General features: G+C 38.5%; 1 protein-coding gene across 3 annotated transcripts in view; it reads right to left on the reverse strand.

Annotated features, from left to right (window-relative positions):
• Positions 1–4,931: 4,931 nt before the first annotated feature.
• The window catches only part of AFAP1 (actin filament associated protein 1), a 118,217-nt gene continuing 99,014 nt past the window's right edge, over positions 4,932–24,134 (reverse strand). Inside the window, exons 11-18 of one of the 3 annotated variants that reach the window (XM_051619083.1) lie at positions 23,406–23,551; positions 19,597–19,714; positions 17,875–18,132; positions 15,986–16,100; positions 14,324–14,488; positions 13,546–13,736; positions 12,863–13,024; positions 4,932–8,483 (exon numbers count right to left, since the gene is read on the reverse strand). In XM_051619083.1, coding sequence (XP_051475043.1) covers positions 8,457–8,483; positions 12,863–13,024; positions 13,546–13,736; positions 14,324–14,488; positions 15,986–16,100; positions 17,875–18,132; positions 19,597–19,714; positions 23,406–23,551 — 1,182 coding nt within the window. In that variant the 3' untranslated portion in view covers positions 4,932–8,456. Of the gene's footprint in view, positions 8,484–12,862; positions 13,025–13,545; positions 13,737–14,323; positions 14,489–15,985; positions 16,101–17,874; positions 18,133–19,596; positions 19,715–23,405; positions 23,552–24,134 lie in introns of those variants that run through there. The other 2 variants (XM_051619084.1, XM_051619085.1) reach the window with 2 other exon arrangements.

Raw genomic sequence — 24,134 nt, forward strand, 5'->3', positions numbered from 1 at the left:
TTTGGCAACTTTTAACAATGGTGATGAACTGTGCAGTGCAGTTTATCAGTCTCAGCTTCCAAACATGTAGCAGGTGAACTACTGTATACATACCTGTGTACTCCACTGCATCCAAAGGTATGCATTTGTCCTGAGAACCTGCACTACAGGTTTTTCTTTAATAAAATTTGGTTCTGAACTATTTGTTGCTTTGTTTTTCTTGTGAAGTGTTTAATGGGATTTGTGGTGGGGAAATGGTTTACCCAGTCTGCAGTTTGTGTGTGTATTTTGATTTGTCTGTAATTAGTGGCAAACTTCAAAAACACTGCAGCAAAGCTTCATCCTCCTCCACTTTAGCCACTGCACTTCATCCTCCTATAGTGCAGCAACTTCACTCTTAGGGGAAAAAAGACTTTTCCCTTTTTCCTTGGGAGTGGAGTTAAGCTACAGTATACTTGGTGGAGGGTGACACTCTGTGGTGAGACTGAAGCCATGCAACTGCAGTTGAAAAATTAATGCCCTAGAACTCTGCTGAATCAAAGGCTGGATATTTCTGTCTAGCTAAAGGAGTAAAGAATTCAGCAGGTTTTAACCTTGATCTCCATGTAAGAAAGAGCCATAAACAGAACAAAGCTATTGTGTTCTTCTGCCCTTCCCGTGTCTTTATTCCAATTTTTCATACATTACTTGCTCCTTTATTATTTTTTCTTTATTAACTGTATTGTCTCTCCTTTATCCCACTCTCTTCCTGAAGAGTTGCATATGCTGTATAGAAGGTGCATCCTCCTTGCAATATTGAGGTGTCTGCATACCAAAATCTGTCCCTAAGCTATCTGCATGCATGGGTCGGGCCCTGGCTCTCAAAATGCTAACGCTGCTCCTGGCAAGTGCTATCTTTGCAAAGGTCAATGCGTTTCTGAAGTCCGAATGTGTTGAGCATCCTTGCAATCTGGACATCCTTCCCAGCTTCAAAGTTCTGAGGTAAGCTGCTGCTGGCTTAGCTGAGATTTAGGGCTGCAGTACAGTTGATGGTTTTCAAATAGGTGGTTCTGCTGCTCAGCCTGGTACAGCTCCTTGGCCTTCCCTGGAGAGCCCCACGCTGCTAAAAGGAACACTTGACAGTTCCTTTCACTGCCTAATGCTCACAACAGGGAAGAGCACAGATGTTGCTAAGCATCTTGGTTGTGGATGTGCAAGGTAAATTCTTACTAAACCTCATACTGGAATAACACAGCACCATAAACTATCTACTAATTTTTTAATTAGCCATAGAAATTTTACAGAATACAATGAAGTTTTAATGGCACAAAAGTTGGGTTATGTGTTCATGGAGTGGGTATATTTTGAGGATCAGAAGACGGGCAACTAGAAGGGAAATTTTCTAAAATATAAAGTTAATTTTCTCAGTTCGCTACTTTCTCAGTCCCTGCTCAGCAGCCAGAGAGAGGAATCCCATTGTGAGGGCTGTGTGATCCTATCCTGTGGCACACCATGCTAAATTTGAGGCTGGGTTCAGAAAGGATGCTTGAGATTTTCCCTATGTGTGTCACTCAGCTAGAAAACATTTTGATTGTTGTCATTTTAGGTTCTCTAATCCCATATTGTGGCTCGTTGAGACTTTGAACTGTATTTTAGCACTAAAAAAGCCACCTGTTGAATCTCAAGTGACTGTGTTTTATTTTCTATATTTAGTGCTCTGATATAAATAAAAGCAAAGCAAAAAAACCCTCTTATTTTTAATGATGTTCCAATAGCTCCTTCAGAAGAAGGCTCCTGAGTTGGAAGGGCAGGAGTGAGAACAGACATAGACAAGCTATTCCCATAAGTGAGACACCAAATTAAACTTGCTGATACTTAACCTGAAGGGCTACTTTACTTCAGAAACCAATTTTCATGGAAAAAAAGAATAAGATAATCACTTCTGTTTCTTTTGCTGTCTTCATCAAAGCCACATTAATTGCTATGCTATTTTGAAGCCTAACTGGTTTCAACATCATCATAAATTATGTCTCTGTAATAAAACTTCTGAGTCATAAAGACCAGCCAATATTTTTTCTTGCTTTCCATTAAGACACTGATTTATTTTCCAGGTGGATTTTTTTTTCTTTTTGTGATTTATGCCTTGAAAGATGATGTGCTTTCATATGAATCCAGCTTCTGTGGTGAAAATGTTATTGGACTCTGACCCTCATGGTTTTCAAAAGCTGAAGCAAAATGCTACAAATGCTGCTCAGTGTATTTTTGTGTATAATAAAAGGACCTGTTCTCACCATCACTCCACATTACACAATCACTCCAATCTCAAAAAAAAAATCAGAAGCAGCAGTACATGCTAAAAAAAAAATAGGTTAAAAAAGTAATAATTCCAAGGAATGATTCAGTTACAGCAATTGTCAGTCTATTTCAAAATCAATCATAAAATTAGAAATTAGTTTTTTTTGCTTAAGTTCAACTCAGGTCCATGTAGCTTTAATTCTACTGAGCTATAATTCTACAAAATCTAATAGGAGAATTATTTCCTTGTCATCAGGAGAGATTATTGAAGAGGAATGTCTTTGATATAAATTATTTCAGTTATCTAATATATTGTGGAGGAATTGTCTTGATCTTAAGATAGATGCTGGCTTTAAAAATAAAATTGAAAAGAAGTTGATATTTTATAGGAGGGAGTGCTTTTGTAACTGCTGATGGGAAAAATCAAAGAGTATCTTATGGAAGAAACCAGCTTCATTTATCAATAGTGATATGGGGAAGCACGTGAGGACACTTAGCCAGTACGTGCTTCCAGTCTCCACCCATCATAGAGCTGGTTTGTGTAGCCTTCAGCAGTTGTTTTCTGCCATGAATCTTCCTTATTGCTTGTGGACGTATGTAAGCTTTTAGCATTCATAAAATTCTGTGGCAACAAGGTCCACAGCTGAATTAGGCAGTGGGTGAAAGTAGTTGTTCTGAACCTGCCCCATTAATTTTGATACCCTCTGAGTCTGTACCATTAGTAACAAGGACTATTTAATTTCCAGTGTCACGTTCTGCTGCTGATTTTTATAACCTTTTAACATGTACTATTAATTATTTTTTCTTCCTTTTCACACTGTTTTCCCTTTGAATTTAATTTTAAAATCAGTGCTATTTTTCCTTGTATGTAGAGGTTTCTGTACTTTTGGATCTCTTTCTTGCTCTTGTACCTAAGTCCATGAGTCTCTTTATGACATTCAGTGCCCAGATTTTTTATAAATTATTCTTACTATGCAGTACAGAGATATATTCTTGGACCTAGCTATTAAAACTCCATTATGAGCTTTGGCTGTAGTCAGAGATGTTTTACTGCTCATATATTGTCTAGATTATTTTTTTGGATTTTTTTCTGTTCTTACCACAGACAGTTCTTTCTACACTTATCTACATGGAATTGCTTCAGACAATTTAATCTCTGGTGAAGCTGTGAAAGGCATTTCTGGAAATCCTTGTAGTTGGCTTACTATCCTGAATAACAGCAAATTTTTTTGTTTCTTTTCCCAATTATTTCAATTATTCAGATATGCACAAGGCTCAGACCAAGTGTGTTGACTCTACTCGACTACACTGAGTTCTCTGTCTGTTCACTAATTCTTCACTTTATTATACCATCTGCCAGCTTGCCCAGTAGAGCTGCAATCTGTGTTTTCTGATATTTTTCCCTCTTCATTCAAAAAAGGGTGTCACATCCTTTATTCTCTAGCCAGGAGCCCTTCCTTATAAAGCCCCAGGCTTCAGTTCTGTACCAAGGGGTCTGATGGTGCTCAGCTTCTGTGCATACATTAAAAAAACATTAAAGCACTGAAATGCTTACAATATAGGTGCCCACCTGCAAGAATAAACCACAGTGGAGTCAGGTGTTGGTGGGGTCTTTCATGCCTTTGGGGTGCCACTGGGTAGACCAAATATTAAATGTAGCTTATAGAAAACCACTAAGATGCTCTTTAAGGCTTTTTTTAGGCCACGAGCCTGAGTCACTTAAGGTATTTATTTTCTAATTTTTGCATATATAGTATTATACTATCATAACAGTATATAATATACAACTATTCTAAATATATATTTTTGTATGTAACCTTTCTTTATATAACTTATCCTATATATATATATATATATATTTTAACAAACATTCATTCTTTCTTTATAGAAATAGTAATAATTTGCTTTGCTTTTGAAGGCTTTTTAATTGACAAAAGATAGTGAAGGGTTCTAAGCTTTGATTAAGTGGGCAAAATGCTGTGTCTACTTGAGAGAGAATTCTTACTGGTTCCACCACCATGATACATACACTGACCATCTTTTTTTCCTGAGGTTAAGGAGCCTGAGTACAGAAAGAAAACCAATTAGACTACTTTATAATGTTGCTTCCCTGAGTTGGGTAAAATGAAATGTAATATTGTAATAATTTTTGTGTAATAGGAGCAAGAGCTAAATCTAGGGAAAGCAACACGGGAGTAACTATGGCTTTTCAGTTCTCAACCGAACCTGTCAGTCATCTGTAAAGAATTGCTATATTCCTTGTTAAATAGCCTGATAATTAGCTCCGATTGATTTTTATCCACTTTAATTTCTTAGAGGTAATTTTTAATGTTTTATAGTTTTACATTCTTTATTAATGGGGTTGGCATCTAAGCAAACAGGCTGTAACACACAATCAGTGGTAACTTGTGCTATGAGCTGAACTGCCATTTTCCATTGCTGGGCTATCCCGTAGACTGTGCTCAGGTTGCAGAACATCAACAAACAGTTAAATGGGGAGAGAACTGATAGCAAAAAATACTAATTCTGACCTGTCCAACTATTTTTCAAGTGACTCGCAAGAGAGATTGGTTCTTGGTTGACGAAGACCATTGCGGGTGTCCTGTGAAGGTGCCACCTATGCATTATCCTGACAAAAACCATTAGAAACAACAATGCAAATACTTCTTTTTTGACAGGTAACTTTATTAATAATGATTTTGCATCTGTCACACCTACCAGGTGCCAGTCTTTTTTCACACTCTGCAAGACTTTCTGAAGAATAAACTAGAAAGGCATAAAGGTAGTTGAAGCTACTAAGACACACATTTCTAAGTGGGTCTATTTTGGAGGATTTTTTTGTGTTTTTTGTTAGTTTTTAATTTTTTTATTTTTTTTTTTAACAGAAGTATCCATGAATGTGTGTCACAAAACTTAAATACATTGAGAAAACCAGTAGAAAGACTATATTTACAGTCAATTATAATGGGCACTGCCAACATATCCGATAACAAAAATAAAACAAAAACTTTTTTCATGTTTCTTTCATGTTTTTTTTTTTTTTTCCACAGAGATTTTTAAATATGATTTTGTTTTTTTAAAAAATACAATAAGGAAATAATTACATTCTTAATATGAGAACATTATCTTACAACATACAGCCTGGGCCAATTAATTTGAAAGTGTCTTTTAACAAAAATTGATACTAAATTAAGTATTCTCCACTTGAAAAATCAAATTACCACAATCATGTCATTAAAAAAACACCTTTGATCCCCAAAGTTATGATGTGTTGTTTGTTTTTTTTTTTTAAAGTATCACACATTTAAAAAAATAATTAAAAAAAAAAGCACCTGGAGTAACAGGAGGTTGTTGAGGAAGCACAAGTGTTACATTTTCTTAAAAGACATAGAAATGCAATGGTTTAAAATACAAGAGTTTTCCTTTAAAACAAAAGTCATGCTGCTCTATTGCTGACTTTGCCTGGCGATCCTGAAAGCTGAAAATGGTGAAAAGGAAGCTCTGTTGCTTTTTATAAAAAGTTGTACAGCAACAGTACTATTCGACAGAACAGAATGTATTTCCCAGCACTGAATGTTGTCTATGGAGAGGTTGTTTCCCAAAGCTTTTTGTTTGCCTCAGCTTTCAAAACCTTGGCCTTTATATAGACTAATGCAAAGTGCAATGGTACCAATGTACTTCTACAACTGCAGTTCGTGCTGGCTTGGAGGCAGTGGTGGCTTCGTGGAGCCTTTGCTGGAGGTGTGAAAGATGCTTCATGTTGCCAGAGGTGCTGAGGGCGACCGGCGGCTGCGGCACCGCGGTTGTGTGCACAGCCCCAGCACCATGTCATTTCCGGCTCCTTGGACAGAAATTTACACATTTCTGTCTCAGGCATGGATTAAAACCTCTCCTGGCCAAGGATTTTATTTTATTTTCCATGAGATATCGGGGGTGAAAGATACGATGCCAATATTGGGTAAACAAACCGAGTGATTTGGCTTTTGACTACTCTGCATTACTTCTTCATGGCAACTGTTATATCATTGCAAATGTTGACTAGAAGCCTAATTTGCATCATAAATATGTACAGATATAAATTAAATATTTATTGAAATATACAAATAAATAACTTAATTTGAAATAAAAGCCTAAATGAACTTACTTTTGCTTCAAATTTGTTTCTGCTAATATTTATGGGAACTTGATACTGTTTATTCCACGGTCTTACAGCATAGAACGTGCCCTCCATTTTTAGAGTTACTAAGTAAGCAGACGACCTAAAATAATAATAGAAAATCCTGTTTTCAGTGAAAACCATGCTGACACTTGCTTCTCTACTGCACCTGCATTCCTGCAGCACTTTGTACAAAGTGTAGTCCCAGGAAACAAAGATCCTTTGCTCATGTGGGGCCCCATTTCTATTCTGTGAATGTCAGTGGGATCTCTGGCACAAACTGCATTTGGAAACAGGACACAGCCCTGTGTCCTAGTAGCTACCAGGTCTTTATGATAGATCTGTACCTTCAAATCCCACCAGCTCCTGAGGGAAGTCCTCTGGCATCCAGCTCAGCTGGGAATCCCAGTGTATCCTTCAGGAGTTACACCTGTTCTTAAAGGTAAGAGACAAATTACAGGCTGGTCCTCAAACTATCAATGCTGACCCTTGGTAACTGCTGTCTTGCCAACTTCTGTGCTTTTAATTGCAAGTCTTAACTAATTATCAAGACTCCAGTCCTAACATCTGTGATTTTCTTGACATTTGAGTAGTATTTTAATTTTTTTAATTAAAGTAATTTTCTAGTCCTCACAGTTGAAGAGGAAAAAAATCTTGATAATGTGATTGAAGGCTCTCCAAAGGCTTAAAAAAAAAAAAAATTAGGGAAAAAAATGGAACAAACTCAACTCATATGTTTTTTTCCCTTCTCACTCTCTCCTGATTTTAAAGCCAATCTTGAGATTTTGAAGGACTTTAGTTGGCTATTTACTGCATGTAAGTTAGGAGGAGTGACATAGATGGAGACCAGAACAGATTTCTATAATTTTACACAATAAAATGCAAGACACTCTTTCCTAGTAAACAGAAATAGACTCATGTCTGACAAAATCCCCAATTATTTGTAAAACTGTTTATAAAAGATGCTGGAAATTATAATATTTTCAGTCCATCTTCCCCAAAAATAATAGCTGAGGTCTGAAAAGACAAAGGAAACCAAGTACAGCAGTGTTCTATAACTCAAGTTTAACAATACTATATTATAAAAAACAAAACAAGACTGACTGTGTAAGCTATTCTGAGTTGCCATTATCTGTTGAGGACTAATTTCAATTATGTTTTCTTTTTCAAAACGTATAGAAAAGAAGCAGTACCTAAAAATACCTGTTTCCCTTTTATAAAAAAATCAGGGACAAATCACACATTGACAACATGACCTTTGAAAATGACTGGAGCGTTGGAATAATAATAATAATAAAGAGAATGCACTAAAATGTGTTTAGTTGTTTTTTTTTTTCCCAAAGGATGTCAGCTTTTTATCCCCCGAATGATAAAACCATCTGTCTAAAACATTAAAAAAAAATGCTTCACAGCTGAGTCGTGTTATCCCGCAGTCTCGCACCAGTGTAGAGGACAGAGGCACTGAAGAGCTCCTGCCTTCCCAGCTGGAACAAGTTGTGCCATTTCTGTGAATACATTTCTTCAGTTTTCTTTTGCCATGTGAACAGCTATGAGCAAAGCAACAGCTAACGAGCACGACTTCACTCAGCCACCTCTGGGGCAGAGCTCACTCAGTCAGTTTTACCTGTACTTCTTATCCATAACGATTTCACATCAGTCTTACCACACCAGCCTTCAGTGGTATTCAGCCCATCTGTGCAATATAAATGACATTGCTGGGCCGTGCTGCTTCAGCAAAGTGAACTTTCAACCGCGACTTTATGCTCCTTTTTTACATCCTGGGGTTGGTTTGGTTTTTTTTGGTTTTCATTTTCTTTGCCATTGAAGTTGGAAATAAAGAGTTACAGCTAATAAAAAGGGGCACATGTAGTTACACAGCAATACAGTAGAGGGAGTACAGGCGAATTAGCGCCAAGCTAGCATTAACTTAACAGAATTACAAAACCTCTTATGTTGTACCGTTTGATACCACCTTTCAGATGAGTCTTTTGCAGCCCATGTCTTGGTCCATAATAGGTAAGGCCTTTATGGAAAGCAAGTGGATTATTTATGTTCCGTTTTTCATCTCCCATTCCTGGAAGGGGGTGGGAAAAGAAAAGATACAGAAAATCAGGATGTTTCACTGATGTCATCAGATCGGTTAACCCAAAGCCAGCTGAGGTCAGTAACAGTTTTTCCATTAACTTCGGGGGATCCAGCCTTTTGCCCACAAATTAGTTAGGGAATGCTAACAAGTATATCCTGATAGTGTTTCTGTGCAGCTTCCACCCCTCCACAACTACATACAGCGGCTTTTTCCCTAGTGCAGCGGGAATAAGCTGTGTTTGTTTTCTGCAAAGGATACTTATGGAGCAAATTCACACACTGCAGTTGTGCTAAAGCACTCAGCTGGAACTGAATAGGAGCAAGGCTGATTTATCTATAGGACTTTCTAACTTACTTGCATGAGGCAGCAGGAAGCATGCAGTATCTCTCCCAGCTGACACCAAGTGATTGCCATACTACTCTGCCATTTTTTATTATAAATCTCATGGTATGACACACATTCCTATGGCTAAAATGGGGAGCTTACTGAGGCAGAGAGACTTAGAAGCAGGGTAACAAAAAGCAAGTTAGTTTATATTGCACTTGTTTCCTGTATACAAAACCAAGCTAAGCTATTGCTCGGCAAGTTAAAGTAATCACTGCGCCTTTCTGTGCCTCAGTTTGTCCACCTGTTAGCTAAGGACATCACCTACCATACACAGCAGGCACCTAATCTATAATGCCTTCATCCATATGTCTCAGAGCAAGGTATTGCTATTTATTCTGCCACATTAGTGAAAATCATGAGCCTGCTGTAGCTGAGCACCCAGTTAAATCAAACGTGGCTACTGAGCAATACCTACAGCATCTCCTAACAGTACATAGCAGCAGAAGATGTGCTCAGCCTAAGACACTCACACTGTACCTACTCTCTGAATCCCACCTTTACAGCAATTGGGAAGCAATGAAGATGGCAAAGGAGTTGGTCTCTGGCTGAAGCAATCCCATGGAGCAACTTCCCAGCTGTTCCTAGCCAGGCACTGGGCTCTGCGGATTCCCCTCCCACCTAGTTACTCTGCAGAGTATCTCTGCAGGCAGCCTGCTGAACTGGCTCCCAACCTGAATTCCTGAATTTAACACTCATTCCATAGAGTTCAAGAGCTCTGACTGAGTTACTTATCCATGTAACTATCTATTTCTGCTGCTGAAAGCAGTAATGGCATTACTTTAGCTAAACAGCTGCATGATCATCACACTTCTTCAACTATTGTAAAGCAACAGTAAAAGTCACATTTGGTGGCTGCTTTAGCAAGATAGGAAAAAAAATCTTGGATTTAAAGCAGGTAGATAAAAGTTCATTTATTTTTTTTTAATCTTGTGAGTTTTTTTCTTCATTTATTAAAATACAATATATTTTAAATATTTAGTTTTATTCTTCAAAGGATAGTAAAACTAAACTTAAAACACGCTATTGGTTAAAAACTAAATTGCTTTAAAATGGATATTAAATGTATATTCTCTACATATACACTGCCAAAGCTCTAAAGGAACTCGTTGGCTAAGCAACTGGGAGGAGAATTTTTCTAAGTGTTAAATGAGCCTTGAAAACAGTAGCTTCGTTTGCAGGTGCAGAAGGAACTTGTTCTTTGTTTCCATTTCTCCAGTAGGATCATGCCAATGAAAAAATGTTTAAATCAACACTGACAGTCTGAAACTGAGAGAACTCCTTTTGTTCTCCAGCCCCTGAACATAAGTAAAATGTAAAACTGTTGTCATTCACCAGTCCACCAGTTTTGAAAACAGATCAGAAATACTCACTGCCATTTCCTTGCAACACATAACAATTTGGTTTTAGAAATTAAGTTGAACTGTAAAATATTCAAATAATTGTTTTTCTTGTACAGTGAGAATATTTGGCAGATTTTGCTTCTCTAGGAATGCTAATGCAGAATATTGCTTTCCATGTTTTAATACAGTCTTTACTTCCAACCAAGTGCAGATTAACAAAATAACAACTGAAATTCCTTCTGACTTCCTAAAAATACACATTAATAATTTCTAAAAAAAAATTAAAACATACATCATAAACAGAAAACAAAAAAAAAATCCAAATATGGATATGCATCTATGTGTGTATATGTACAATTTATGTTCTAAACAGCATCCTTCATGCACGGAAAAGAGCAAGAAGGCAGGCATTCAGTGCATTCAGATGCACTGGGGTGGGGGAGATCTGACATTTTGAATGCTTATATAATTCCCTCATAACACTGGGAGACTGGCCAGTTGCTGAAGATGCAAGCTCTAGCACAGACATGAAATCTGTTTCACTCCCACATACTGCACAGACATCCATGCATGGAGAGCCAAGGAAGTTCTGCTCTGGGATACTCACACATGACACCCTTTCTTTAGCCCCATCTGTAAGGCCTGGGCTCACGTTTAACTGCAAAAGGCCAAAAAGGGTTGAGAGCCAGATTCTACCCTTGTACACTTACAGATAACCACCCCCCCCCCCCCATAAGCAGGGCATGCTGCAGATGAGTACCTAATGGCAGACTTTGGCTGCAGCTCCTTGCAAACGGGCTGAGCACGGCTTGGGTTGCACTGTCTAATTCAGCAAAATTTCACTCTTAATGTTTAGAGCATGAGGTTTCAGGAAAAAGCTGCTGAAGCTGAATTGGATCCTTTGAGTTGTTTTTCCCACATCTGGGAAATATGCTTAGTAGCTTCATATCCTTTCTGATTAACCTAATCTTACATCCAAGATTCCTCTACGAAAGAGCTTGACCAACCGTCCAAAGCACAGCAATGTCAAACAACACAGCAGGATTTTTCCTGAATGGTTTCTGCTTACCATAATAAATGTACTACAGCTGGAAGGTATTCTTTACACCAAAAACGTTTAGGTTTTTTACAGTGCCTGGTGTCTCCAGCTCTAAAGACTAAACGTCTGGCTTTCATCTGCCTGTCCATTGTGCAGCACAGATCCACGCTCCCTTTCACAAGGACTGTGCTGTGCTAGACCACATTCCCCAAGTAACACCAGGCTAACCTGCAAACCTAAGAGACAATGTGTATAGCTAGAGATGCTGTCTTTATGAGACAAATTAGGGCATAATTGGAATACACAGATAAGCTTTAGAGTACATTAATCCTTTTTCAGGTTTGAAACACAAGCAGCAAACTTCAAAGTTAAGCAGAACAGAAACCTATTTATGCTGAGGTTAATTGTTAGTTGGATTTAAATGATATTTTTATGACCATTCATATTTTATTATCATTCCTTCGGGCTGGAACCTGATGATCTTTAACATCCCTTCCAACCTTAACCATTCTATGATTCTAAATGGCAGAAAAAGCAGTTTGTGTACATGAAAAGGATAGAGGAAATGGTGGTAGAAGGGTGAGAAAACTCCCATAATGTACAGTGGGAGAAGTAATTCATTGCCTGGGCAAGGCAGAGAGGTTAAAGGAGCTGTGGGGAAGAAACGCAGGGATTTCAGATGCCAGGCTCATGCTTGGTCACTGTAAATATATATAATCAATGAAGACAACATAACAAAAGGTACTAAAAAAAAAAAAAATCTCTATATGGAATACTTCATTGTTTTGTAAAAAGAACTGGACTGCATAAAAGTATATATTATGATATATAACATGAAAATAATCTATGTTTTATTATTGTCTATGACGACAATTAGCAGTGAACTACTTAATCAACAAAAGCTTGGGCCAGCGCTATGACTGTCACCCTCGGTTACATGCTGGCCTACGTGCTTATGTTGCAAGCAAACTTACCCACAAAGAATGGTCATAAAAATCTCATTTAAACTAAAGCAAAAAAATTAGAAAACCAACAAAACAAGAGGGCCACAAACTTCAGGCTGGTACTTGTGAGAGTAAATGAAATGAATTCTACTTTCTACTTTAAATGTAAGAGTAGATACTTGCACAACACATTGTCGATGATTATAATGCAGCACTGTTCTTTTCTTGCACCAGCTGGAAAAGATCAGACCTGATCTTGTGTCATTTCAGAACACTTACTGTAACAGTGCTCTTTTAATCACTTGTCTGCTACACAGATTAGCATAAATTTATGAATTTTAGATGGACTGTCTACACCACAGACCACTAACTTTGCAAATTAAATCTATGAAGGAACAGAAAAATACGGAATGAGAGGGAAGAGTCAAATCTGTCTTCGAAACTACTTACTGATTCTTCTGCAAAAGGCTCCCCCAAATCACCAGTATTTATGTAGTAATACAAATGATTTAGTTATGGAACATCCTCTTCTTAAAGCTAAACTTCACCCACTGAAGCAGCAGGAACCAACTTTTCCCTTCTCTGTCTCGCCACAAGAAAGTAAGATTTTTTTTTTAAGAAGTAAGAAAAAAGGACAAACTAGACATGTCTTCTCACCTTTGCTTTTCGAAGGACATGGCCTCGGCATGGAGAATTATTTGACGAGGGAGGTCTCTTCAGAGCTGCTGCACTGTTCACAGGTATCGAGCATTCAGTGTCACTGGTATCACAACTGGAGATTGGAGAGTTTTCCAAAGTTCGGTGCTTGAAAATTGGAGACTAATAATGAGGGAAAACCCTACATTGAGTTTCCTCCAAATAGTCACAGGAGCAGTATTTTCTAGCTAGACTCAGAACTGCAGATTATTAGGCCAGGATTACCATACCCCATCCTGAATGCGTGAGATGCAGCCCTTGTAAAAGGTGGCAGTTACTGCGAGGGGGCTAACACAGCAGGCTCAGTCCTTGCATGATAATTTTGGTGCATTTAATCTCCCTGGGATGGAGCAATGTCTCAGTTTTTGCACTTTCACAGTTACTGAATACAATGAGGTGTCAGCTTTTGCACATTATCCTAACATATACTGCCTATGATTTCCACATCTACCAGCTTCCCACTGCTGTAGGGATGTAGGTGAAGAATGCAAATAATGCAGAACAGCATTTAGGACTGCTCTGATTTCCTGGGTTTAACAGACCTTTTGAAAAGTCTCAGTTCCCACTCATTTTAGTAGAGCTGAGAAGGCAGAGCCTTCCCAGCCTGTGGCACACAGAGGTGCATGGTTAATGGCTTTGCGTACCTGTGGGCTTGACGTTCCTGACTTGGGCTCAATAGCCAAGCCCAGTGTGATGCCACCAGCCAAGGCTTTCTTTAGGCTCTCCTTCACTTCTGTTAGTTCTAGCTCCAGGTTTACACGCTCAGCTTCTTTCTGCTTACACTCCTCTTCCAACTTCTTTAATTTGTCTTCCAGAATCACTTGTGTCTTCCTGCCTGTCATCACACCAATGGTTTTATTTAAATTATAAACTTAAGTTGACACAGAAATTATGTTCTTCTTAAAAAAAGTAAGAAAAACAGTCTCTAAATATCAGTGGCATCAGAAAAAAGTTACCTATTTTGCAAAAAAAAAAAAAAAAAAAGGATGTAAAAAATTTATAACAGAAATCAAGTGCTCTCTCTCAGGTGCCTTCCTTAGGTTTCTAGTCTAGTTTCAAATCCATATTTATTTTTTATTTTTCCATGTAATGAAAATATAATTAAGAAGTCAAAATGCAATTATTCCCATGTTCTGCTTGTCTGAAGTGCCCATCAGTGTAATTTCATAGGTGTTTACAGGCATACACACTATCTAAAATAAGTATATACCCTATACCTATATATAAGATATATTTGTATTATATATTTTTTGTATTATATATTTTATATACATATAGAAAGCAAATATAGACATTATAGAGTATTGCTTAACATCAAAACCAAACTTCATATAGTGGCACATCTACAGCACAGAATACAAAGCTATTTGGATTAATAAGCCCAGCCTGGGTAGAACTCAGCACAAAGAAAGCACCTCCTACCAGCATTGACTTCAATGGCAGCACGAAGATCTTTTCTTTCTTTTCGGAGCTGCGCCAGCCTGTTCCTGAGAGCTTCCTTCCTCTTTAGCAGCTCCTCCTCTTTGCTTTGTAACTTTTTTGCATCTGCCTCCACACGATTCTTGCCATATTTGTACTGCTCTGCATCTGTACATGTTGGACTGTGGTTATTTACAGTTAAAGGAACACTAAAACTCTAAACTATTCCCTGACACTGAACATGACATGAAGCATTTAATGGTTTGAGAACCCGGTTTGCCATCCCTCTTCCAATAACCTTTTCTCAAGGTCCATGATTCCTGCTGAATTCTGAAGCACAGCTTTGGAAATTATATGGGATAGACAGTTTGGGCTCTACATTTAGACAGAGAAGATGAGAAATACCAGTCACCTTATAGCACACTGGTTTTGAAAAATGCTCTTTTATTCTATGTAATTCAGAAGGAAAGAGGCTACTCTTTATCTCTGAGTGCTTGATTTTTAATTGGAAGCGGTCAGAGGAAAAGCTACCTGTTTGCCCTTTTTGCCTGGTTTCCATTCCTCCTTCAGGCACTTAAAAGCACGTCTGACATAAGAGAACACAAAGATGTTCTTGCTTTTTTGACATTTGATTTATTTTTTTTTTCTTTTAAAATTTTTTATTTCCCATATAAACACTTCCTTTCAATGGCTCACATGGTCTAATTTATATCACAGCCCCTTCTATACCTCTGCTCCAGTTGTAGACTCAAGGATAACTGGTCAGCTAAAAGATCACGTTGTCTGCATATCTGAAGGCAAAGTCAACTAAACCATTCCTGACAGCAATTAAATTAGTTTTTGTCAGCTTTTAGTAACCAAGATGCCTTTACTCTCACAACTACCTATTCCAATACCAATTGACCTGCATGGCTAGAAAGATAAATACTTTTTTTACTGAAGTCTAACTAAAATTTCCCTTGTTGCCATTAAATCCATGACTTCTTAAAAAATTCATCATAGGATTAAAAAAACCTAACACATTCTTTCCTTCTCTAGCAGAAGCCGTATTTTTTAATCTGTATTTTAAGAAGATGAATTTTATTTCTTTTTTTGTCTCTTCTTTAAGCAAAAGCAATCCCTGTTAGGATCTTCTAGAGGCAATTCACCTGCCCAGAATTATTTTCTGAATGTCTCACTCACCAACTGTACTCTCCCCTCTCTGAGGAAGCTTCTGAGCTGTGTGGTTGTCTTAATAATTTTGTTCTAACTTTTTCATTAGTGACAAGAGTGCTTCCACTTTTGACCCATCCAGTGTTCTCACATCTTTATCAGCTCCTCATATGCCTCTTCTGACAGGAATACAGAATTATTCTCTGCCCCAAATGAAGAATCATCCTTTTTTTTCCCCAGCTGCACTCCTGACTTTGCAGCCACAGGTTCACATCTCATATTTACCGTTCTCCATATGACAACCCTTTATCTCATGGCACGTCTGGAGTACTGATGAGTCACCAGTGCACACAGTATCTCCTATTCAAAGTCTTGGTGGGCATCTCCCACTCAGCCTCTCAGCCACAGAAGAACCACAGTGGTTCTTTTATCTTGTTTGCCAAGACAACATCTATTTTGGGTATCCTCATGACTGCATTCGTGAGTGAGGCAGCAGTGAGGAGACATACTTACTGGACGCAGTGCGCTTCACACATGACACTGATTCCGTTTTCTTGGGCTGGCTATTTAAAGTTCTCCCTTTTCCAGTGAGCCCATTAGCAGTCGCAGGAGGCTTCTTGCCTTTAAACTGGTTGAAAACACAAGTACAAATGGGCTCCAGTTATTCCTGTGCTACTGCCATTACAGTCACCATTTCATCACGGGCAAAGCTTGACAAAAAGCTGCCTGCTCGGAGAGCCTTAGCAGAGCACACTGACTGAGCTGGAGACAGCGCTTCCTCCAGAGATGTTGTGTCTGAGCTGCCTTCTCAGTGGGAGCCACACCAGCCAGCATAAGATAACAAGGGGATGAACATCTCTGTGGGCATCTCAGTCTCCAAATTATTTAAAACTGTGGCGTTTACTATATTAAGAAAGCCATTGCGAGGCAGAGAAGTTGTACCATTGAGTAATGTTATACAGTAAAGATTCTTTAAACACCAATTTGTTGGAGTTACTTTCATACAGAAAAACCCAACTAGGTTTGCCACACAAATAATCAACACTGTTTCTTATTTACTATATGTCCTCGTTACCCTTGTACTGCATTAACTTTTTTTTCAAAACAATACTATTATTGCATGTGTTTAAATGTTAGGATTTAACGTATCAGTTTCCTCTTATACAACATTTAGCTATGAATTACAAGTTTTTCTTACTCAATAAAAACTCTCATAATGGCCAGCCAAGCTCAAAAGATTACCAGACACAGCACATTTTATGTCCAAGGGGCTTCCATTTTGAGGACTGTCCTGCACTGAACTGAACCCTGAGAAGAGGAACACTGTCCCTGCAGTGTTTCTCAGCAGGGGGGGGATGCCTTAGTTGAGCTCAGGGCATATGTGTGCCATTCTCTAGTCACCTGCTTCCAAAAGCTTTTGAGGACTGAACCAGGAGAACAACATGCTTGCTGCTGCAGCCTAGGATCAGGGCTATTCATTGCTTGAGTCCACCTCCAATTCTGCAACTTCACTGACTTCTAATATTCTAATATTCTAATATTTTTATAAGGGTTAAGTGAGCTAACATGCAATATGACAGGTACGTTATTCAAAGAAGCCAGTTACCTAACTGTTCAACTTCTTATTAGGTTGAAAACCCACACAACTTTGTGGTACATTCACAGGCTCATTTTGAAGGCTGGCTACAGGCTCTAAAGATCCCCAGGGTGGCTGTGAGTGCAGTTTGCTTTGCTGGGGTCTGCCTGCTATAGAGGCTGGGCATACAGGATTTAACTTCTCTATAGCTTCACTTTAATTTCAGCTGAGGTCCACAAGCCAGAGGCCATCCTCAGAAAGTAGCATAGACAAAGGCTTAGGCTTTTTCAGGGGAAGAAAATAACAGGTAGTAATTTAATTGAGGTATATACACAATAGATACAATATTATTCAGTATATATATATATATATGTTATTATAAATATATATATGTATATATTCACAATATATATATAATCACAGAATATACAGTATACAATCAGAAAAATCCTAGAGAGGAAAATTTGCTGTCACAGGCAGGCCACATTTCAGTTTTCTTTTTTGAAGTCATCACTGCCTAAGGAGACAGATGGTGGCTAGATATGCATTCAGTTTAAGTTTGGAAGGTGACATCAATTTTTTTTTATTACCCACAACCTGTAAATCAGTGAGAACTTGCAGGGAAAGCTTTTCCCAGGTGCCAATGCTTTCAAAACAGAATTTATAACTTAGCAAACCTGTTTCATTTGCAGTGGGCTCATGCCCAAACTCCAAGCACTTCGGTGCTAAGACTAAGGGACTGAAATAGCCCAAGGTCCTTAAGATAACCAGGTAAACAGAACAGTCAATAACATAAAGCTTTGTTAAGTATGAAACAGTACAGTACCTGTGAGCCAGATCCCCTCCCCACAGCAGAGGTATTAGTGACAGACTGAGCAGAAGACAGATTGGATGAGACAGGGTATTTGTAATGGTTAGAGGAGAGTTTGTCAGTAGAAGACCTATTGGGTTGTCTGTCAGCTGGCGGATAGCGCGCAAAGATTTTTGGAGACGGCAAGTTATCGTACAGGCCTGCGTTATCATAAAGCATTTCTTCTCCAGTGTTCCTGCTACGAGAAGAAGGAAAGCCATCTTCTGGTTCCCACTGCAACACATACACTTTGGCAGTTAGTAAACAATTCACCATGCAGAACCTCCTAAGAGAAATTAAAACGTTAGTCATCCTTTTGACCATAGCAAGCCCTCAGTGTTTAGCAAGCATATACTTATTGCTTAAGCTCAAGTCAAGGTATTTAGAAAGGGGAGGGGAGGACACAGAGTGAAAAGGAAGCACTGCATTACATGGCTCCTGGCCTCACCCCTGTGCATTCTCCACAGCATGAGCAAACCAGCACTACCCACTCACTTGTGTTGCTCACAGACTGCATCGTCACCTGAGGGGCACAAGCTCACTGTGTTAATGGGCATACTCAGGCTACACAGATGAATCTGTGGGATTACATCTGGTACAAGAGTTGTTAAATGTAATATGGCGTAACAGTTAGCAAAAGCCAAGAGGGTTGCTGTTTGGTTTTGTTTTGTTTTGTTCCATTTTTTTCTTCAGGCTATGTGTCTTCCCAGTGAATACCAGCTGCTGGTATACAGTATTACATTTTATTTGTTGGAGAATTATAATGCTGAGCTAACCAGCTAAAATAGCTACAGGTCATTCTTTTTTTTTTCTTTTTTGTTTTCCTTTTCAGAAAAATGAAAAGCTCAATAACAATACCTCAGTGATTCATTCAATTAATCTTAAAAGAAACCAACCTGGTTGCCAAATATCCTTCCTTAATCCATTCTGGCTGTGGCACTACACTCAGTACTCACACAAAGGCACAAGCATATCCAAGAACTACACATACAGACTACTCACCACACATGGTCATGTGTTGTTCCCAAACGGGGCTTTCTACCAACTTTCTGACATGACTAAGACATGATGGAGGACTGAACTTGCAGTCCACTTAACACTGTGAAACAAAATGTCTCGAGTTCAGCCTTAGTGGGAGCCTTTATGAAGCAGCCCAAATTAAGAGCTGACACGAGCTTTAACGCCCCTGTAAATCTTCTGGAGGACCACGTATATGTACGTCTTAAACCATATTACACATCTGCCTACAATCAGCTCTGCAAATTCTGAAGATGGAAGTGACCTCTGTGGCTCTCCTTTGGGATGAGCAGTATCAGCCATAGGGACTGAGAGGTGTTTCACTTTTGGTTTTTTTTGAAACACAAAAAGTGCCTGGTCTGAGTCCTTAATTTTCACCAGGTTTGCTGTGATCTAAAAAAAGACCCTCTCTCAAGTGAGTATTATATTCAAGGACTTGACAACAAATCATCAACAGGCAACTGCTTTCTAAATGCACACTGGCTCACGTGCAGGTTAACGTAATCAGTATGTCTCACACCCCAAATACTCTGTAGGTGTGAGAGAAGTTTGCAGTCTCCAATTAAAAAATAGGACTTCATTTGGAAACTCCCCAGTGGGACTTTTTAGATAATATAATTTTCAGATGTCCGTGCATTCAAAACATGCAAACCATTTGTTCTGTGCAAATTCAATTCTTACCGATCCATTGATGCAGGGAACATCATCGTAATGAAGTGCCATTCCACTCGGACAGGCGTAGCCATTGGCAGCGCTTCCCCGGTATGGACTGGTAGATATAACTCGTCTGTTCATAAAACTGAATAAAGCAAAATAAAAATAATAAAAGCCAGTGCTTGAACCTAAGTCTAAATTATAATTCAGTGGTATGCTCCCTGTATATGATTATGCAGCCTGGAAACACATCTCTTCACTTTCTGCCGGAAAGCTGAAGACAGTTTTCTTTCTTTTGCTACTCACACGTTGCTGCTAGCAGCCAATATTACAACATTTGTTCCTGTACACCATTCTTACAGTGGGGATAAGATGGTGTGAAAGCCAGGAGGGCAACAGCTGTAGCTGCTCAGTGGCATCTTTACATGGGAACCTGCTGATCTATGTTATAACCCAGCTTGCAGTGTCCCATAAAAGCTCCCTTGTTGTCTGCATCGCAGGGAAGCAGGTGTTGCTGGGTGCATGCCCAGGGGGATGCAAACTTAGGAAGTGGGAGAACCAAGAATTTAATCCAGCACAAATCTGTAAAAAAAGTAGAACTTTAATGAAATCAAAGTTCATGTATCTATGAAAATTTGCCATTTTCTTCCTCAAAATCTGGGAATTTTTCATTTCCATGACAGAAAATTTGGCTGGGTAGAGTGTGGACAATGGCACTATGCTTCCCAACTCCATCTGGGTAATTGTGCATTCAAATGGAATCACAGAATTGTTTTGATTGGAAAAGACCTTTAAGGTCACCAACAATTAACCTAGCAGACTGCCAAGTCCACTAAATCATGTCCCTGTGTACCACCTCTTGCTTTGTTTCACATGTGGATCTGAGCCCTCTGGACACTTCAAAATGGAGATATAGATATATAGATCTATGTATAGGTATATGTATTTACGTTTGCTTGTTTGTTTCCCTCTCTCTCCAAAATAAACATTGAAGCTTGTTTTACTGGAATTCTGCAGAAGACATGCAAGATATCACAGACTACAATGGGCTTTGCATTGGGAGAGAAGATCTCACAATGAAGAAAATGGAAGAATCAGGTCCAATAGCAATGATAATCCCTAAGATGAGTTTTACTTCGTAGCAACAGCTGAAATTGAATGAGGTATAGAGTGAGATCCCAAATAATGTCTATAGCTTCAGGTGTATGGGAAAACAAAGCTTCCCATCCTAAACAATGGAGCTACTCAGACTCTGTGCTGACATTCATAAAATATGATAAAGTCCTACTACAGCAGAGAGGGTCTTCTGTAGTGCTGGCTGGAGATCAAGAATGCTGTGGCTTCAACAGATGCTTTCATTTGGCTTTGGAATAACATGGAGTCCACTAAATTTCTCATTCACAAGGAGACAGACCTCATCCAACTGTGGCTCACCGGAGCCACTGGAGACTAGGGCTCACAGGAGGGATGAACCTGCCCAGTTTGGTGTGAACCTTTAGGGCAGGGCAGGGGTGAAGTAGTCATTAGAAAGAAGCTTTTCTTACTTCAAACAAATGAACAACAAAAGGCTCAAGATAAATTCCATGATAAAAAATGTTTTTAACTGTATCTTATCTCATACTTGATTACACATTATTAAAGGGCTGCATTTGTTTACTGTTCCTCTTAATGAAGAACATTATTCAAGTGGTTCTGGTTAGTCTGAAGGACTGCTCTTGGAATTCTTACTGTATTTCTATTTAGGTAGCTTCAATGAGAGTAACGTACAATAAACGTCTGAAAACTGGGATATTCTTTAATGATATCTGATGCACCTGTGGTAACTATTTACACCACCAAAGGAAGCTAATATTTATCTAAGTATCTGCAAGCACTTCATAAGCATTATTTCACTAAGCCTCATTAATCCTGTTTACAGATGCATTCATGTAAGTTAATTGTATTCTGAAACTGCTAGATGGGAAAGCACATGGAGTAAACCTGCTTGGAAGCATTTTTTCTTCAGCCTTTTCTAGATACCTAATGATTTAGATGATGAAAATTGATGGGACTGTTCGCTTCACAAAGCATCAGTTTCAGGAAACGAATAACCAATAATCCTGAAGTGACTGTGTTATAATCAAAGCTTTAATGCTAAGCGTAGTTACTTTGGAATACTGATATTCATTCCATAAAGGACAACAGTAGCAATAGTATTTTATTAACCTTTAAGTATCATTGTTATTTCTCCTCATTTTCTAGGCGTAGCTGAAAATCAGCAGACACCTACTCTAGCTGCTTATCAACAAGCTCTTACAAATTTTTAAAGACACCCAATGAATTTTAACTAATTCTTAATAGGGGAAATTCTGCTATTTTGCAAGTTGTTTGATATTCCTTTCTAACATGATCTAGTTGCATATGTTTTTTCACTTGGCTCCAATTAATATCACATTTGTTCAGAAAAAGAAAGCCAAGCAATATTCAGAGGAAAAGGTTTCCATTCTATTTCTTTCTAAAATATGATTATTGCTAGATGCTGACTGAAGCAAAAATACATGTAAACACAGGATAAACTTTCTGATGTCTATTAACTTCAAAACAAATATTAACATAAGTCTGTAAGTGAAGTGCATTTTGATTCTACCAAAATTATCTGTCTTTCACAAAACTGAGCTTGTGGTAACTCTGAGTCACTTTGATTTGTAATAGAAGTCATTCAAACTAGATGGCGAATGAAGCTGTGCATTTTCCCTCATTAACACCCTCTTAACACCTCACTAATGGCAGGAGAGTCTTCTTTTGGAAAACTCTGAAGCTTTTGCCTTTTTGTTTCGCATTTTCAGTCTGTTTAAAGTTATGATGGGCAGATGGGATGTGAATCTCTAATATATTAAAGTCACACCAATTCCTGACTTGTGAGGAGAGTCTCATTTTGCAGGGAGATGAGGGATGTTTGCCAGCCTTCTTCTCAGGCCACCTGTTTTCTGACCCCAGAAAACCACAGGGTACATCTGCACCAGAGCATCCTGCCTGTCCCAACCATTCTTGGGATTCTCAACCTTCACTCCTGTCTCCACACAGCTTCATCTAGACAAGGAAAAATGACTCTCTATTCCCAACAAAAACTGCTTCGAATATGTGAATAGATTGAAATATGTAGATCATTATATTAGCTAAGTATGCATTATTTTTCTTAGCATAGGATCAGTAATGGGGAATTCATTGTACTGATTTGCAATTTAAACAGAGTTTCTGTGCTGCACTCTAGACACCTTCCCAATTTCCACCTCCTAAATTAAACCTCACAAATTCATTGGACTGGTGTGGGCATGATGAAGTTGTTAATTAATCAAAAAAGAACTTGAGAAGGAAACTTTAAAGATGTAACTATCCAAGACTTAAATTCGCTGTACATTTTTAGTGTACAGCATATATTGGCTAATAATGCTATACACATTGGCTATAGGTAAAGCAAACATAGCCAACAGATAAAAGTGGACTACATAGCAGCATATTTATTCAATTTTCAGTGTAGTAATCTTTTTCCAGGGATAGTTCAAAATCTTCAGGCAAAATAAAATATTAAAATATAGCACTTGATAAGGAGACTTACTGAAAAAATAAGTAAAGATTTGAGAAAAGTTGGATGGTGCCTGCATCTTTTACAGAACTTAGTAGGACGCCAACACGATAATCATAAACACATCTAACAGGCTGTGATGCTGAAACACTTCAGGAGTTCAATATCTGGCAAAAGGGGCTGGCTTTTGATAAGTGCTCTTGGCACTGGCGTTAATGTAGGGATATAAATTCTCACAGTACTGGAAACACCTGGGTAGCTGAATGCCTCTCACCAGAAGGTCTGTTTGGCAGCCTGGATGACGCTTGCCGTCATTTCCACGTCGATGTAGTCATAGTGTAGAGCTCCAGGGTCTGTCGAAGACCCTGTTTCCGCCAGCAAAATTCCTATCCATCTGCCCATGTCTTCAGAGGAGGATGCCTGTGAGGAGAGGGCAAGGGTGTACATCAGGTCTTTGGTCTGCCACTGAGCATTATTTCAAAACAGCACATTCCTCTTGCCTGACAAATTGCTACCACATTGTATGAGAGGCTCTGGTTTCTCTCTGCTGAACTCCTAAACCCCCAGGATTTCTTTTTAAGTCCACTCTGCTGAAGGAGTGCACTTTAAGTAAGGTATGTGCTCTTCAGTTCTGATGTAATCCAAAGTGGGCAATCTCCAAAAAAAGAAGAAAAAATAATTGTTTAAGGCTAGTGGATTTAGATTCAAGTCATGCTTATTTTAGACTTCAGAAAATTTAAAGCTGTAAAAGAATTATTTTCCTATGCTAGCTGGGGATTTTAGTTAGGATGACTCCTAAGAAGAAAATCTAAGTCCTAAGTAGAAATGAGGGGAAAATGAAATAGTAGAAGAAATTTTAGTGTTGCTTTTTGAATAATTCCAATATAATTGTCTAGATGATGGCATTTGTTTTACTAAGAGCACAAGTACGAACATGAATATCATTCAAATAATTTTATGTTTCTCATATTTTGCTCTAAGTCACCAAATATAAACAATAGCA

This window comes from Apus apus, chromosome 4, assembly GCF_020740795.1.
Source record: "Apus apus isolate bApuApu2 chromosome 4, bApuApu2.pri.cur, whole genome shotgun sequence".
NCBI lineage: Eukaryota > Metazoa > Chordata > Aves > Apodiformes > Apodidae > Apus > Apus apus.